Genomic DNA, 17,008 nt, shown 5'->3' on the forward strand with positions numbered 1-17,008 from the left:
AAGCATCTGGTTTTGAAACAAAAGGAACTGGAAACAATAACAATCAAAATTAAAGGAAAATTAAATTAATGAAAGCTCAAGTATGAGAAAATAGTTGAAGCAGACTTGTAAGTTTTACATTTAGTTTATATTCTTGTAAATCCTCCAAAAACAGTCTTTCAAGCTTGATTTTGCAGAAACATTATTGTCCTTCATTGGCATTTGCAACTTCTGTTGGAAAATTTCTGACCTGCTTCAACCCTACCGAGAACCCATTCATTAGCAAAGCCCGATGTCCTGTCACCATTTTCAGTTGCTGCAAAGCTGTCAAAATGGTGTAAAACTTACCAGAAAGTCCTTTTAATATTATGGCCCACCTTTGCAGGTTACATTTTATATTCTGATTCGATTGTGCAGTGATGGACCTGACCTTTGTGTCATGTGTTTCATTCTCCATTTCTTCAGCAGAGTCCATTATCGCTTGTTCCAAATTCCTTGAACTCTTCTCTTTGACTTTGTGTTACTTTCCACTTCATTCCCTGACTGCACCACCTAACACTCTACACCTGCTTTTGATTTCACCAAACAGGGACAATGACTATAAAGTTATTTCCCTTTACAAGTCAAACCTGGAAGGTCTCTCTGTTGTTCATTCTATTTCCATTGCCGGTGTAAGTGTCCTTGTTGTTTTTCCCACTAGTGAAGAAAGGGCAAATGTCATATTCACTGAAGCAAAGACTTTGCTTTGAAGCGGTATTGATTTTTCCTTTTCCCTTCTGAAGCTTTGCCAGGCTCCATAAAAGCATGTCTCTTGTTCAGAAACTCTTTGGACTGAGAGACAACAGGGGCAGCAGAACCAGCAGGGCGCAGTGGGAAGTTAGGGCATCTGGTGGGGAATGACAATTATGACAGCAGCTAGGAAAAGAAAGAGGTCATTTTATTTTTAACTGTACTGTGAGAACAATTGTGGATCAGAACAAAACCGAATGGGAAACACAGCTTTAATTCCAACTTATGATTCCTCCTGGTCTAAACCTCAGTATGAACGTTTTTCTGGGGTTCAGCTGTTGAGAGCAAGACACAGAGTACCAGAAGCAATAGCTTGGCTAGAGGCTTAACCACAAAGGTGACAACAGCATGACTTTGTGGCACAATGCTACAAATGACCCTCACACTGTGCTGTATTGGAGCAGCATCATCATATGGAGCTGCAGGGAACTTCTTCTGAATGAAGGTGCTGTGCTATGACAGGATTCCCTTTTAAGAGATCTGAATTTGTTTAGAGATAGGTTATGCAATGCAGAAATAGCTGATAGCATGTATTAAACTCACGCATATTACAAAGAACCGAGATGTATCTGTCTCCCCCTAAAAACGTCTCTGTCTTTCATAGATTCTTGAAGTCTGTGACCACATACACATAGTTATCATCTGTGCACTGGAGAGTCTCTCAATGAGAAGATGGGTACTGGCTTTAAGCCTTATGTAAAGTGGGTGCCTCCCAGCGCCTCCAACACTCTCACATGGCATTTTGTTCATGCTGACTCAAAGAATGTCACTTATTCAAACATCAATGCCACTTTTTGCCATGCTTCCGTATTTCTTGGAGCTGTCAGGCTGGGAGAGTTGGTCTTCCAAAGCTCATTAGATAAACAGCTGCTGCTGGAACTGCAAGTAATATTACAGCAGCCGCTTTTTGCAGAGTAGGTCAAGTAATAATTATAGTAGATTTTCCTACAGTTCTTGGGTTTTTTTGTGAAATGAGTACCTACCACAAGGAATTAAATAACGATGACAAGAACTATTCCTGCATCTAGTGAGTGCCCCCTCTTACTACCTTTTCCTAGTCAGTACCATTTCCCAGCCAGAAAGATCTTTAAAACCTAAAAATCCATAAAATGGCTTCCAAATCCTCAGCTATTTTAAGAACTGTGCATATGTGACAGCTGGAAATGAGTTTTTTTTTTAAAAAAAAAAACCACCTATGAAAAAACCTGTTATCAACAGCAACGAGAGGGTTCTGTTGATTAAAGGATGTTTTCTGGCAGTCATTTGTAAGGGAAGTGATTCATTAAGTACTGCCTGAAAGCAAACTTTATACTAAATACATGAAAATATTTTGTGGTCACTGGGGCTTCCAGGGATAGCTTGAGCACCCACTGCCCCTGATGCTGACCTGCACTTTGCACGTCAGCACTGCTCCAGCTGGCGGTGACACTTGTCAGCGCCCTGCAGCCTCCCCCAGCATGGCCATCACTAGCTGCTGCTTTTTCTTCCCCCTACAACCAGCGGTACCTACCAGTGCAACTTTGCAGTCTCTCTCCAAGAATAGGAATTACCTTAAATTTGTGACACCCTTGCACAGGGGAAGGAACGCATAATTGATACCGATTGCCCCATCAGGACTCAAGCACAGCAAGAAATAAAGACACGGAAGCTGTTTTGATGTCCTGGGTCAGCTTTGCCTTTACACGGCTTCCTGCAATACGTTTCAGGGCACATCACGCTGTTGACTTCTGCACCGGTGTTACCCATCCAGTTCTCAGTGTACATTTGTTTTCATTATTTGTGCCCGCTCCTGCTGTTTTTTCTGACAAGCCTGGGATCTGAAAGCTGCTTTCCCAGACCTTTAAGTAACAAGCCATCATCAGCAGTACCATGTATGGAAGGCTGCAGCTTGAATTTGTTTTCACAAAAAGCACATCACAAGACCTGCCTAATCAGCAGTCACCTAGTTTGCTCACACCAGACAGAGTCAATTTGCAGACCATGCCTGCTGTTGACCCTGCTGTCTGCTCTGGATTATTCCAGTCTGCTTCCACTTTCTAAAATTAAATGTTAGTATTTTTAATTGCTAGTTTTAACTCTTGCCTAATTGGGCACAAGTTCATGCTATTGTGGATCTCTCAGAGGCAAGCAAGAGAGACCACACGTGAAGGAGCTAGAGTGGGGTTGCTGGTAGTAACCACATGGGTTTGTGCCATCCTGGCCCTGTCTGTCTTCCATAGATCATCAAATGGTGATGAAAAAGCTCAGGGACTGCTGTCCCCTTGCTACCCCTGCCCAGTTCACACACACCATCATGTTGCAGAGACTCCAGCTTTTGGAACGAGATGCCTCATAGGACTGCCAGTTTAATTCAAAGCGACTCTGAGGTTGTTATTTGTTCAGGTTGCAGCAGAAAGAGCTTGTAAATGTTGGAGGATGTATCTCGTGGGGAGGCATCTCAGGCTTGCATGTGGTAAATGCTCAGTGCTGAGACTGCAGATCATGATGTTTTATTGCTATTCATTCTTTCCTTTTTGTTGTTGAAGACATAAGAAATAAATCTGGTTCATTCAGTATAACAACTGCAATAAAATTTTACAATAATTTTGAAAAATATAGGTGATCTTTCTATATATTACTTAAAGGTATCACTAAATTTGACCAAAGGAAATATGATTATTTTTTTTTTTTTTTTTAAACCAAGAAACAAATGACTGGTGAAATTATTATAGCATTTCTTTCCCTTTGACTTTTCATGTGACTTTTCTTTCCTCTATGCAACTGTCTCTAGTTGATCCCATCTTAAAAATAATTTCACACTGTGGGAGAAATGCAGCCTATCCTATGTAGTTTGCTGTACAGGTTGCCAAAGGTTTGCAGTCGGCAAATTCCAGGTTCAGCTGCTTATAATACCGTCAGTTTTCTCTACCCATGGCTGGACTCTAACCATAGGAACACAGACCTGGGGTGAGCATTCAGGAAGCATGAACTCAGCACCTACCTGAGGTGTTACAGGCGGATCACAGACCACAGACACGATGAGGCTGGAAAAATAGCTACAGATGTGTTCTACTTTGGAAACGAGCACCTGAATACTCTGGCCACTGTCCCCTAGTGTGCACCAAAACCACAGCAGGTCTGCTGTAACATCTCTAAGTTAAGGTCATCACCAAACCAACAGTAGATTAAAATTTTAAGCTCAGAAAATGTTTGCTTGTTTCTTTCTTAAGATTTTACCAAGATTTAATTTGCTGTTTCTATTTTCTTAGCACACATGACCACAGACCTAGATCCATTACCATCATGACAGTGATAAAAACCTGAAATAAGCTCTTTGATTGCTCCCTACTGCTGCATTTCAATCTGATGCCTACAAATCCACGTGAAGGGTCTCCAGTAGACTCGGATGGGCTATAGCCACTTACCCTTACCAGCCTGCAGAAAGAGGGCCTTGCCAGTGCTGCGTTTTGATAACCTTTCTTGGTTTTCCAGTGAGGCTTTCTCACTGCTGAGACAGCCAGTGGAGCTATGGAGGCTGCAGTGTTTGTGGTTTAGAGATGAATGATTGTCATATGGTATCATAATGCTTGTACTGTACTGTTGTATTCCAGTGGGACTTGCAGTGACCAGCTTAAACTGTATATGTGTAACAGCCCCAAAACTTCCAGTGTATCACTAACATCGATAAGGCAAAGATGTTTTTAAACTCAAAACTTGAACAAGAACATTCAAAATTTCTTGTTTCATTAGCATACACCTATAAGAGTGAAGGGAGAAAAGACAGTAGATATTAATGCAAATCTAACTGCAGAAACCAACCATCTGAATACCAGCAAGGAAATTCCTGTTGTCAAGGATGAAAGACAAGGTATCTCCCATTTCCTAGACGTGCTCTTCATTAACTTTGTGAAAGCCAAACAAAGCTACTACGTAGGTAAGCATGCTCCACAAGCTCCTCACCTACCTCTCCTTCTCAGAAAAAGCTGCCTGTAATGCAAGACTCAGGCTAGGGACACATACATCACAGTTACAGTATCAAAAAAGCTTATTTTTTGCTGATCAGATGTGAACCATATGTAATCATACCAACCCTTAATCCAAACAATTCTGCTGTAAACCAGAGTCTGCTGTGTTTGGTATCTAGGTTAATTAGATGACAAATTCTTGGCAAGTTCTTCAAATAAATGAGAGTTCCTAAAAATTTAGTCAATGAGTCTCATGAATGCTCACAGCTGTTCTCTGAAATTCAGAATTTTCTTTGACCACCAATCTGAGAAACTAGTTTTACAGTTTATATATATGAACAGGACAGACATGCACTTGATGGTGACTGCACCACAGGTATCCCCATTAGCTGCTGCTTTTGGTATTGATCTCTCCTCTAAATGGGCAACATTTAGTAGTTTCATAGGCAATGAAGTCATCAATATCTGTCAGTTTTTATACCTCTTTTACAACTATTTGCCATCACGTGGCAAATGTTGCTATCAATTTTATCTGGTTTATTGTTTGTTTTATTTTTTTCAGTTAATCTGATTGCATCGCGCAGCATGAGGTTCAGAGGCTTGAACAAATGCAAAGGCGTTCACGTAACTCCTCTCTAAGACTTAAGCCATCACAGTTTGCATAGTTCTCTTAATACTCATGATTATAAGGTCAGCGCTCAGTTATCTCTCCAGTAAACTAAGTTTACGATGATTTAAATGAAGTATCGCTCTAAAGCATGTTTTTATAAATCTTGTGGTCTTAAGTGCTTGTCAAATACATGTCAGAGAGCACACGGAAGTCTAAAAATACGTAAACCCTTTGAGTGCTTGACATAGATGCATCTATTGCACATCTTCATGCTCAGCACACCTTAAAATCATGCAGCTCACTGTGACATTGTAACTGAAGACTGCTAAGCTGACAGAAATAATTTGTTACGCTGCTTACAACTAAAACCCCTTCTGTTTTCGGGCTGTTTTTGAAAATACAGTGTTCATCCTTTTCACATGTGAACTCTTGCTGTTCCATCTCGTACAGTCCTTAGACAAATGTTTGAAGTCTATACTCAAAACTAGACCGAGAAAGAGCAATGTCTGACTACATTTAAAAAGGACTCCACTGGACCAGAACAGGCAGCTGGCCTTTTTTTGTTAAGTATAGCTACTGTTAAATGTATCTAAACCCATACTAACTCCTGAGAAGAATCAGCCTACTTGATCAAAGAAGCTCAAACTGGCAAAACACAGCAGTCTGACCAAGTGCCTGCAAGAAGCCTCCATTTCTGCTGGTGTACCAGACAGCGCAGTAACGGTTTGATCCTCAAAATTCACTCCTCTGGGCTAATCTTCTTCCTCCAGCACTTCTTCCCTGCTTTCTCTCCCCTACGGCATTTCTCTGTTCTGCATTTACACTTTGCTAACTCACTCCTCATGAAGCTTACCTCTCACAAAGTAACATCACATGGAATGAAATAGCGTTGTGGAACTAGCAATTCTTGTAAACCACATAACTGTGCCTTACCTATTAATAACCCTGGAGCTGTTTAGAGAGATGGAAGAAATAAGATCTGCAGCCCGTCTAGCCATCCCAAGGCAGAATTCATTCCAAAATGCATCCTGTGCTATAGAATCCATATGCAACCTGCTCCAATCTTAACTACGCTTACCATTGGAAAGTTTCTACACTATAAAGTTTTTAAGGTGAGGATTTTTCATTATTTCTTGCTGCCTTAGAGTCTTTGCTATTTAATTCTTATCACTGCTGGTCTTACTCCCTTAGCCATAGGCACTACAGTAATAAAATAAACAATGGGTGTGAAAAGCTATCATTCTGATCTATGGAACTAAAGAAAATAATTATCAATAGCATACATACATAAAAATAAACACTTACACTTATAAAAAGTTCCAAGCTCTCATATCTGAAGGTCAGAAAGGACGACAATTTTTTTTCTTCCACTTTTGGCTCCCTCTTAGTCAACAGGGAAAACCAGGTACCAGCAGATTAGGATTTATCCAGTACTAAAATGCCCCCTCTTACTAACTTCAGATAAAATCTGGTCAGCTTCCTTATGGTAAGCAACTAATATGGGTAGTTAAATTCAAGGAGGAAGAATTTCATCCTAATAGCCTTCTACATGCAGCCAGAAATCTGCAGCAAAACCACCTCCCACAGTCACAACCAAACTACCAAGCCCTCCTTCTGCTCTTTAAAAAAGAAGGCAAAAGGCTGTTTCAACTTATAAAACAGTGGAAAATTGGGTCTGATGCTCCCCATATGTAATTCATTCCCTTCTGCTGTGAAAGGCACTCATCTTTCTCAGGTGCAGTCAATAGACATTTTGCTCTTTACTGCAGCAGGAGCTCAGCTCTGTGGAACAGCTGTAGCATAGGCACAGGCAGTGCAACAAAGCCCGCTGCAGAACAAAGGTCTCAGTGTCTGCACAGCTAGGAAAAATACATCAACACTTGTCTGAAGCGTGGCCATGAGCAAGAAACTATTCATAGCCTCTTTAAGCTTTTTAATCTAGCAAGAAGCAGAATTTGCAAGTCACTGCTTATTTCTGGAGGCACACGCTTGCCCCTCGAGGTTGGCTTTTGTCTGTGAAATTGCACCTCCAGCACCTTTCAAAGGGGAAAAATTACCATCTGGCATGTGTGTGTGAGGATAACTCCGTGATGGCTGTGACCTTCCTGGCGTGTGCCTGTCCTTACTGACTAGAGGGATTCTTGTACCTACCCATGAGCAACTAGACTCGGCCATGCTAGGCACTAGGGATACATCCCCCTCCTAAATAACAGTTCCTCTGTGGTTGGGAATTCCTAAGATAATAGAGATGTTTTGTCTCCAGAGCTATTCTGCACCCAGACACTGATTTCATAGAAAAAGAGGTCATCTGTGAACAGCCCCGAATACGCAACTACAAGAAGAACAAGACAAAGCAAAATACCAATCAGAAGGAACAAAAAGACTGATAAAAATAAGCGAACAGAGATTTTCAATATTTCAGATATTTGCATTTGCGTGGAAGAGTACTAAAAATGAGAGGGCATGAAGAAAAATAAAATTGTACTTATGACAGAAAAAAACCCCACCAAAACTTAAAGTAAGAAAAAATAAGAAAATAAATAATAACTGAAAGGACTGGGATAATATACTTTTTGAATAACTGATGAATGGATTAGAGAACATACTGGATCGAGCAGTAGTCCATGCTAAAGAAATTCAATAAAAACAGAGTTTCTAGTTTTAAAATAAAAACCATGGATTGAATTGTGGAATGGAACCAGGAGAAGCATGGGAAAAATGGGAATTCACATGCAGTATTACAAGACAGGCTGAATTCTAGTAACCAAGTAGCCATTTTAGGTTTAAGATAAACTGTATTGTAGAAAAAGGATTACTTTACTTTTTTTTTTTTTTAACTAAAGTTAACAGAATCTCAAATATTGAAACATTACCAATGTTTTATTAAATTTGGCAATATACATTCCTTCTTCTGTCAAACAGCAGAATTTGCAAGTGTTTTCACGCTTCCTTGGCACGTGTCAGAGATACAGTTGGGAGTGCTTTTGGGAGAAGTATCCTTTCATGGACTTAATCCTGCCCTTTCCTCCTGGATTGGAAAGAGGAAAATTCCCAACAAAGCTGCTGGCTGTGGCAATTAAGGTTGTATACTTTCCTGGGTTCTGGTGAGCCTTCAGAGAATCAAGCCACCCAAATATGCCTATATAAATGGGAAAAAAAAAAAGAAAAAAGAAAAAAAAAGAAAAAACCAAACCAAACCCCAAAACGTGGCTTGCTATTTTTCTTGTTCTCTTACATTTTCTGATCTTGGACACCAAAGTCATGACTCATGAGAAGAGACCATTGGTTCCTGTGGTCTTCATCTTCTATGAAGAGCATGATACACTTAGTCCAGTTACTGACTGGGGAAAGGAAAACATATTTATGGCAAATGGATGAATGTTAAAGAAAAAAATATCCCATTGTTTAACATGTGAATCTCTACTAACTGGCCAAGAGTAATTGGTTTTGGAGGTTACTTACCTTTTTTTACTGAAGCTCCACTTTTCCACTTTCATGAAATTGTCCTAGACTTACCTGTATGCAAATGAGAGCAACATTTATTCATCTGCCTAGCCAGATTTCACCACTACATAGGAGTAACCTTGTAAAAAGTAGGAAAACAACACTGTGCAACCGTATCTTTATCATCACTCAATAAAATATTACATGACTTCTGAAAATTTGTTTGGTGATAAATGAACTGGTGGTTTGGGGTTTTTTTATAGAATCTTTCATATAGTCTTAATTGCTTTAAATTACTGCCAAAACTGTTTCTTCAAATGAATGGGTGAAATAGGTATGTTGTACATATCTCTCTCCCAGACTGCCTCCTGCCTGAAGATTCTGTCCCATCCCTCATTTTATTCCAGGGAAAATTTATATCAAGTATATTATACCGCATCTGGCCAGTGACTGCTTTGCAAGTCACAAGTTTTCTTTTTCTGTCCTCCATGCCCATGAGATACAATTATGCTCCGGCCAGAGCCACGTAGCCACAGTGACTCAGTGCTGAGATCACGCTCACAAGACCTGCTGAAAAATAAAGTATATTAGCTGATTTTGCAGTATCACAATGATGTGTCTTTTGGGGAAGGGCTTATCTGTATTCGACCACCGAGCGTGAATACCTGAACATACGTGTTCATCTTTGCAGACGGAAATACAGATGGATAAATAACTCAGGGAGGTCTGGAAACATCAAACAGCTCTTAGAAGCCATTGCCGTAGATATTTAACTATTATATGGACCTCACAGGAGTTCATACAGATTTCTGAACTGATCCTTCTTTCAGTAGTCAGCCACAAAATTCTTATTAACTTCCACAGCGACTGAACAAAATCACTAGAAATCACTAGATGCAAAAGGTTTTGGTTTGTTTGTTGGGGTGTTTTTTTGTTGTTGTTGTTGGGTTTTTTAAATAATGCCGTTGAAGTGTTATCAGCTCACACAGTCTTTCACAAACCAAGGTCTAGTATTATCACCTCTGGTTGCCAGTATCATCAACTTCCATTTGAAAAAAAAATTACTGGCTTTTACAGCTATAAAGCAGAAAACCTGAATACTAACTGCCCAGCCCTATACACTTAAGAACTCAATATTTTTTTAGATGGCATCATTGTAAACCTAAGCTCATAATTGCTGATTGCCTGGCATTGCTGACACTAAGATGGGAAAAATCAGATGACAGAGAAAGTCCACCTGAACTGACAGCAAGTGTGCCTTTTCCCTTCAACAAAGGAGCTGAGCAGAGCAGGCTACGACTGTTGTAAAATGTCATTGTGTCTTTGACATATAGGTCAACATATAGATCTGAGGATCAGACAAGTGAATGTTCCTTTTTTTATAAAAAATAACATAAAACTTACTATAGCATCCTAAGGTAGCAAACTATAACACAAACCTTTTCTTTGCACCAGTGTAATTTCCAGAGATTTTCTTTTTTTTTTAATGTAGAAGACTTTTTTTCTGAATTTTGGACTTACATACAAATGACTATAAGCATATTTGAAATCACATTTTAGTGTCTGATAGTACTCATAAATCAGGTAGTTATACTTGTGATAATTTCTGTGAGTGGGTGTTCATGTGCGTGAGAAGATATGTAAAACTGGACGGTGAGATGAGCCATGATGAACATTAAAGGTCCGGAAGCAGATCGATAGCTGGTGTAAATTGTCAGGGCTTCATTGATTTCAATGGTCCTATGATAAATAATAATTCAGCTGGTGCTCCAAAAAATTTCATCAGGTGAGCATCTGGTCAATAACAGTGGAGAATGCAGAATGAGGTATAGGTGTTACCTCCACGCTGAGCACATTGGCATTTACCTTTGAATTAACTCTGCATGGTGCAAAAAGGTAAAAATTCCCTGTTTATTCACATTTTTTTTTAAATCTCCCCTGTTGGCTGGAATAGCGCATGTGGGTACACCCATGGAGAGAAAGATGCATATATATACACAAGAAGGTATTTTCTGTGACAAACAAATACTTACACGGCTTTTACTGCTGTGATGGTACTTTTATCTTCAAATGAAAGAAAAACATTTCAAGATACTGTATGAAAATTACTTGTACAAATTTGTTGCAATTCTATCAGGTTTTTCATCCATCCCACTAGTAAAGGAAACTAAACTCAGAATAGGCTTTAATATACAGTTTACATACAATACTTGAATTCCTTTCAGAAACTAAAGCTTCTTACAGAAATGATAGTTTCCTGTGTGTATGAATTACTGAGAATTATAATATCAACAAAAAGGAATGAAACCAGGTTGCACTTAAAAATCTACACTTCCTAGGTGATTTTCAACATTTTTTTCTAAACATTTTCCACCAGATAAAGTTTGTTACCATGTTCTAACCATTTTCCATTTCACAAAATTAATTACTGAATCTGTAAATAAGAAATTAATTACACAATAGAAGTAACGGAACCTAAGAGGAAAGGGACTTTGCGCATGGCTGGTGGTGAACCCACTGGTTCTGCTGCCTAGTTCTCTTGAACGCCTTATCAAATGCCATTAATTTCTAGTCTGCATACAAATGCATTGATGTGCCAGAATTAAATCAAATTAGAATGTTTAGAGTAAAAGCCCGTTCGCCATGTTTCAAATTGCACGTATTTATTTGGAGGCCTCAGAAGGACATCTTAATCTTATAGTGTTATTACTTCAAGTAGAACAAGAGACTTTTACCGTTATTTGGAGAAAGTCCCTTAGCTTACAGACTGAAAAAAAAAAAAAAAAAGAAAAAAAAGCAGAACTGCTGCAACAGATATTTTGACAAGAGCTTTGAATGAAAAATAACAAAACCTCTGCAGGGAATTTCCCATTAATCTAATTTATTTGGGAACACATTTTCACAACAATAATTAAATTATCTAATGTTCGCTTACATTAAAAAGAGATCATTTGTAACAGTTCAATATTAGAAAAAAAAAGGGGGGGGGGGAGGGCCAATATTTTAAACTAACACCACAGTAAAAAACCCAACAACTTGCAAACATCAAAGGAATGCCATGATGTTTGACAGCTTCGTATGAATTCAGCTGTTTCATCTCTTAGTGAAGCTGACAACATAGATTCCAGCATTTTCTGTGCAGTGGTGTCTTTAAAGCTGTGACATGTTTATTTGTTAGATCTCTATTCATCTGTTTTTCAAGGTGTTTCAATAGCTGAAATATCCAATAATTAAAGCCTTGTGAACATTGGAATCCCTGTTTATAAAGACAACAAAAACAACAACTACATTTTCTCATGGAACATGATATGCAGGTAGTTCATCCGTGCCTTGCAAGTCTTCAGTGGGGAACACCACATATAACCAACTGAGATACCATTGAGCAAAACGTGGTTTTATCTGCTTTATTTCTCCTAGAAATGTCAGCACAGCACATTATATTGCCTGTAATTTTAATAGATAAACGAGACAATGATTCCATTGTTATTTTTTTTCCTCAAAATGGTAGAATACATTTTCTTAAAAAAGTCTGCAAACATATTTACAAAAGTGTGAAAGCAATAAATGCAGGCTTTTTATATTTTTACTGAACTTCCAAAGACTGACTGATATCCTAATTTTATTGGAGATCTGGTCCAAGGGTGATACAAGCAATTAACTATCACACTCAGTTTTGCTTTCTTGTAGGCTACCGTGGAAAACAAAACACATAAATATTTTAAAAAGAACAAACTTATATTCCGTGAAGCATAATGAAGATATTCCAAAACCATTTCCTACATTTTTATGTTGTTTCAGCTTTAAAACATCTCTTGGTCTTTCTTAATGTTGTGTTAAAATGTGGGACACCATCCTACTTTTGGAAAGCCAGCTGCTGCAAAGTAATTGTAAAGTAACCATCAAAATATCATTCACAGTATCTGCATCACAGGAATGGACTTCTTTTGTTTTCAAACAGGAGTGACAAAATCTGTGTTGCTGCCTTCATCTTTCACATTTTAAATACGATTGGCTGACAAAAATAAAGTGTAGTGTCATGCTTGGTTTACCTAAATCATTTATTTTGTAACTAATAAAAGTAAACAATTACCAGATACTGTATATATAGAGATATATAGATATATGGCCACAAATAAACTATAGTAGAAAGTTATTTTGGTTTTGATAAAGTTAAGAAAAGCACATAAAATCATATTTCATGAATATCTTGGTTTATGGCCATCAATATTTTTGTATTTTTTTGTTTTGTTTCATCAACATAGCAAAATACAATCTTCCTATTAAACAATAATTATCAGATGGCAGACAATTCTTTTTATTGGTTTACATTGGCAGGTCACAGTCTAAAAGCACAACCACATCAGGCAGAAATTGCACACAGACCACCCTGGATTTTGAAGACTAATTTTTATGCTTCTACGAAAAAAGCTTAATTTAAGAAAGGGGACTCTAACAAGCACTAATTAAATACATGGATTTCCTTTTTTTTTTTTTTTTTTTTTTTTCAATAGCCAAATAAAATGACTGAAATTGCAGTACTTTATTTTGCTTTCAGCTTCCGTTCTAACATTTGTGCTTGATGTTAGCAAACATGTTTTGAACTTCCTAGAACTGTTTGTAGAAGTTGAATCACCCAAATAAAACCCAGGTGATTTTTTTTCCCATCACGGAATACTGCAGATTTATTTCAATTAGGCCTGTTCCTTGGGGATTTTTTAGTGTTGATATTTGCTTTTTTAACTTATATCTGAAAACTAGGGGAGATCTGAATGTAATGCTATGACACCATACTGTCACAACGTCAGTATTTCTGTAAGAAATGGTTGTAGGTGGGACTGGCCCATAAATATGCAGTTGTATTAGTTGTAGAAGGCATGCTCATGTCTTCAAAAACCAGACTGGTCTTAAGATATTACTCTTTATTTGAGACAGTTACCATTACTTCATTAAAAAATGACAAAACAGCAATAAACATTTTAGCTCTTTAATGAGCAAAGATCAGGTCTCTTAGCATTGGAATAATATTCGTTATCCAGATTATCTTTATTTCACTCAGTGACCAGTAATGTGGCCAAAAAGTACAAAGTAATTTTCCATCAAGTAGTATACAATTTTTGTGTGTAATAAGCTTTCATTCTTGAAAAAGAGTAACTGAAAAGAAATGTTTCTGTTACTGCAGTTAGTTTGTCAGAGAAAGTTCTTCGCATTATCTTACAAACTATCAAAATTGCTAGTAATTTGAAAAAATGTAAAAAAAAATCACATAACTTTAGTCTAATAGAAATATAGTACAGGTAAGAGAGAAAGTATTTATCAGGGATGTGCTCTTAAGTCCATCTCAATTATTTCTTTTATATAAATGTACATCTGATTACATATACAAACACTTTGAAAGGACTGTGGTATATAATTACTGGAAAGCAACAGGGGAACGAAAAATTTCTTGTGGTTTTAGAACATTCGTTTCACACAAACATATGTAGTGTTCAGATTTTAAAATTTCCAGTTGTTGGCTCTCTCCCCGTTCTTACATACCCTCTTATTCTACACTGTCGCCATCTGGTCTAGAGAATTCATTTGAATGGCAAAGCTAACGTATAGCAAAAAGGGAATTAACTCTATATTAAAGTATTATAAGTAAACTTTGTAACATGCAAACATGAGTTTAAACAAGAAACTGAAAGGTGTAATCAGAGTGGTAATACTGGGGCATTTTTATATTGCAAAATACCATTGCAATTAATTTTTTGGACACACTTTACCAATTTGAACAAAGCATATCATAACTAAATCATAGCAAATTATAAATCCTTCATTAAAGGAGAATCCATTAGAGTTATAGTTACGTTAAAGTTAGAAATTATTCAGGTGGAAAGGAAAAAGAACATTAATAATACAGATTTTTTGTCTGGGATTCCTATCAGTGCAGATTCAACACTGCATACCTAGAATGCCGTAAGCACCTTTCAAGAACTGTTGCAATTCCTTCTGTTTCTGAAGCTACCATGAAATATTTTACTGTGATTACTTTTGCCCCTTTCAAAAAAAACCAAACCAAACCCCAAAAAAAACTTCTTTAGGTTGTGCCAATTGATGAAGAAAGCTTCTATTAAAAACTCCAATGGGATGAGAAGAATTTTAATTACGGCTTAATCAGCAGCACAGCCACCAAGCATATAAATTATCATGCACATCGTGCTAAAAATATCCAGTTTCCTTTATTCCCACAACTTTTATACTGACAGCACTTATGTGATAATGTTGTACCTGCCAGGCTGTAAAACTTCTTTGACTGGCAGATTTCAGCATGAGCCCCTTTCTAAGGCCTTAACAGCATTGGTGCTTTGTGTACTTATTCAAATGTAAATATGGTCTACACAAGAAAACAGGTCCAAATAAAAATTGGTGAAAATTATCTGACATTCCATTACTGTGTCCCTTGTGCATATTTATAGGTTTTTAAAATTTTCAGTCATAGTTCTTTCCTGTTTGTGTTGCACATGCCTAATTCCATTACGTAACTTAAATCTTCAAAAAATTAATACTTGAATGTGAATGAAAAAGTATCATTCAGGACAACTGCTTCAAGCAATTGCAAACAGTTGGGTTTTTTTTGTTTTTTCTTTTCTTTTGTTTGTTTGTTTCTTAAGTTCATTTGATATATGTACAATTCATTTTTTTCAAAACCCCAAAAGTTCTTGATATGTATATTCACATAATATTCCTCCATATTTAAATAGTAAGAGTCTTGTAGGTTGAAAGCCAAGTAATCTTCAGTAATATCACCTACTGTAATCCATCAAAAAATAAAGTTTGTTTCATCTTGTCTGGCTATACCCTGGTTGTTGAGTGTGAATGGGGGTGGGGATGAGGATGGGGCAGTGTATTGTTCTGTCCTCCGGTAAATGTATTGAATGTGTGTAGGGGTTGAATCCCTGGTATAGTGTTGGGGATCATTGTGATGGTGTTGGGTGTCATTAAGGGAATATCATCAGGAGACCTTCTCATAGCTAGCGTGTAGTCTGGGGGACAGGCGGTCCTAAGAACCACCTCATGTGGATGGATGGACTCACATTCATGATCCAAGTCAGTGTGCTTCATTTGGAGGGACATTATCTCCTCTTCTTGTGCATGGGTTAGGTCATTGGTAGTAGTACGTTGTGGGCTACATCTCCTGTGAACATCGTGTCTCCGCTTGTCTTTTTTGTAGTACAATGCTGCAAAGGCCAAAATGTTCAGGAACAGCAAAGATGCACCAACTGCGATAGTAACACTCAATTCTGTTGAATAGTCCCTTTGATCCACTGAAAATGGGCTTGGCTGTTGTTTGGGATCATCTTGTTTGGCTGTAGGAAAGGCTGAAGTAACAGAAACAGAATTTTTCCTTGTTGGTCTGAAAGTATTATCAGTTGATGGCACTTTAGTTGTGGTAGAGGTATACTGTGAAATGTCGTTAAGATTGTGCAGATGAGGTACCAGTTCCAACCAAAGGTTCACTTTATTGGCCCTATAATGTTCTTTAACTCGTGGTTTTAATCCAATGTGAAGATACAGTTGGTCTTTCTGAGAATATCTGGTCCATGCTACTTCTTCAAAACGATTTGGCTTTGTATGGATGAATTTTGTATCTTGCGGCACTGGTTGATTTGGGTCACTAAAAAAAAGATAATCTCCAATGTTACAAAGTATTTCAAAAGGAATTATAAAATTAACATAATTAAAATTTTATACTTAATGTTGAAGTCTGCCTTTGGACAGAGCAGAATGCTATTTCCTAAAATTAGAGGCCTTAATAATCTTTATTAGAAACAGCATTATGCAAACGAACCCTTATTTTACATAGATGACTGCGAAATGCCTGGCTCCCCAAAATGCTAGCATCTCACACAGGGAAATCTTTCGCTGCTGAGGGCAGACTGCCAGCAATGCGGTAAAGTGGACAAATATCTATGAGACACTAGCGCGAGAGGAGATTAAGTTTTACTTTTTTTTTTTTTTTTTTTTTTTTTTTTTTTTTAGTAACATAAAGCTCGTGAGGCTCAGCATTTCAGTTCAATGAAGTATCTGTGGCCTTCCAGAAAGGGCACAGATTCTCCTTCTGTGAAAGACCGTGGCAGGGCCTAACTCAGTATAACACATAATGACTTAAGAGTCCAATGGCCAAAGGTGGAAATGTGTTTTGAACTACCAGTGAAAGAAGAATTAATGACAATAACAAGATTTTTCAATTTTAAAGTTACAT

The 17,008-nt window shown here is 37.6% G+C and overlaps 1 protein-coding gene across 2 annotated transcripts in view; it reads right to left on the minus strand.

The window, feature by feature from the left end:
- Window positions 1-13,067: 13,067 nt before the first annotated feature.
- The window catches only part of NLGN1 (neuroligin 1), a 327,166-nt gene continuing 323,225 nt past the window's right edge, over window positions 13,068-17,008 (minus strand). For both annotated transcript variants that reach the window (XM_037406769.1, XM_037406768.1), the window contains one exon: window positions 13,068-16,420. In XM_037406769.1, coding sequence (XP_037262666.1) covers window positions 15,598-16,420 — 823 coding nt within the window. In that variant the 3' untranslated portion in view covers window positions 13,068-15,597. The remainder of the gene's footprint in view (window positions 16,421-17,008) is intronic.

This window comes from Falco rusticolus, chromosome 13 (assembly GCF_015220075.1).
Source record: "Falco rusticolus isolate bFalRus1 chromosome 13, bFalRus1.pri, whole genome shotgun sequence".
NCBI classification, from domain to species: Eukaryota; Metazoa; Chordata; class Aves; order Falconiformes; family Falconidae; genus Falco; species Falco rusticolus.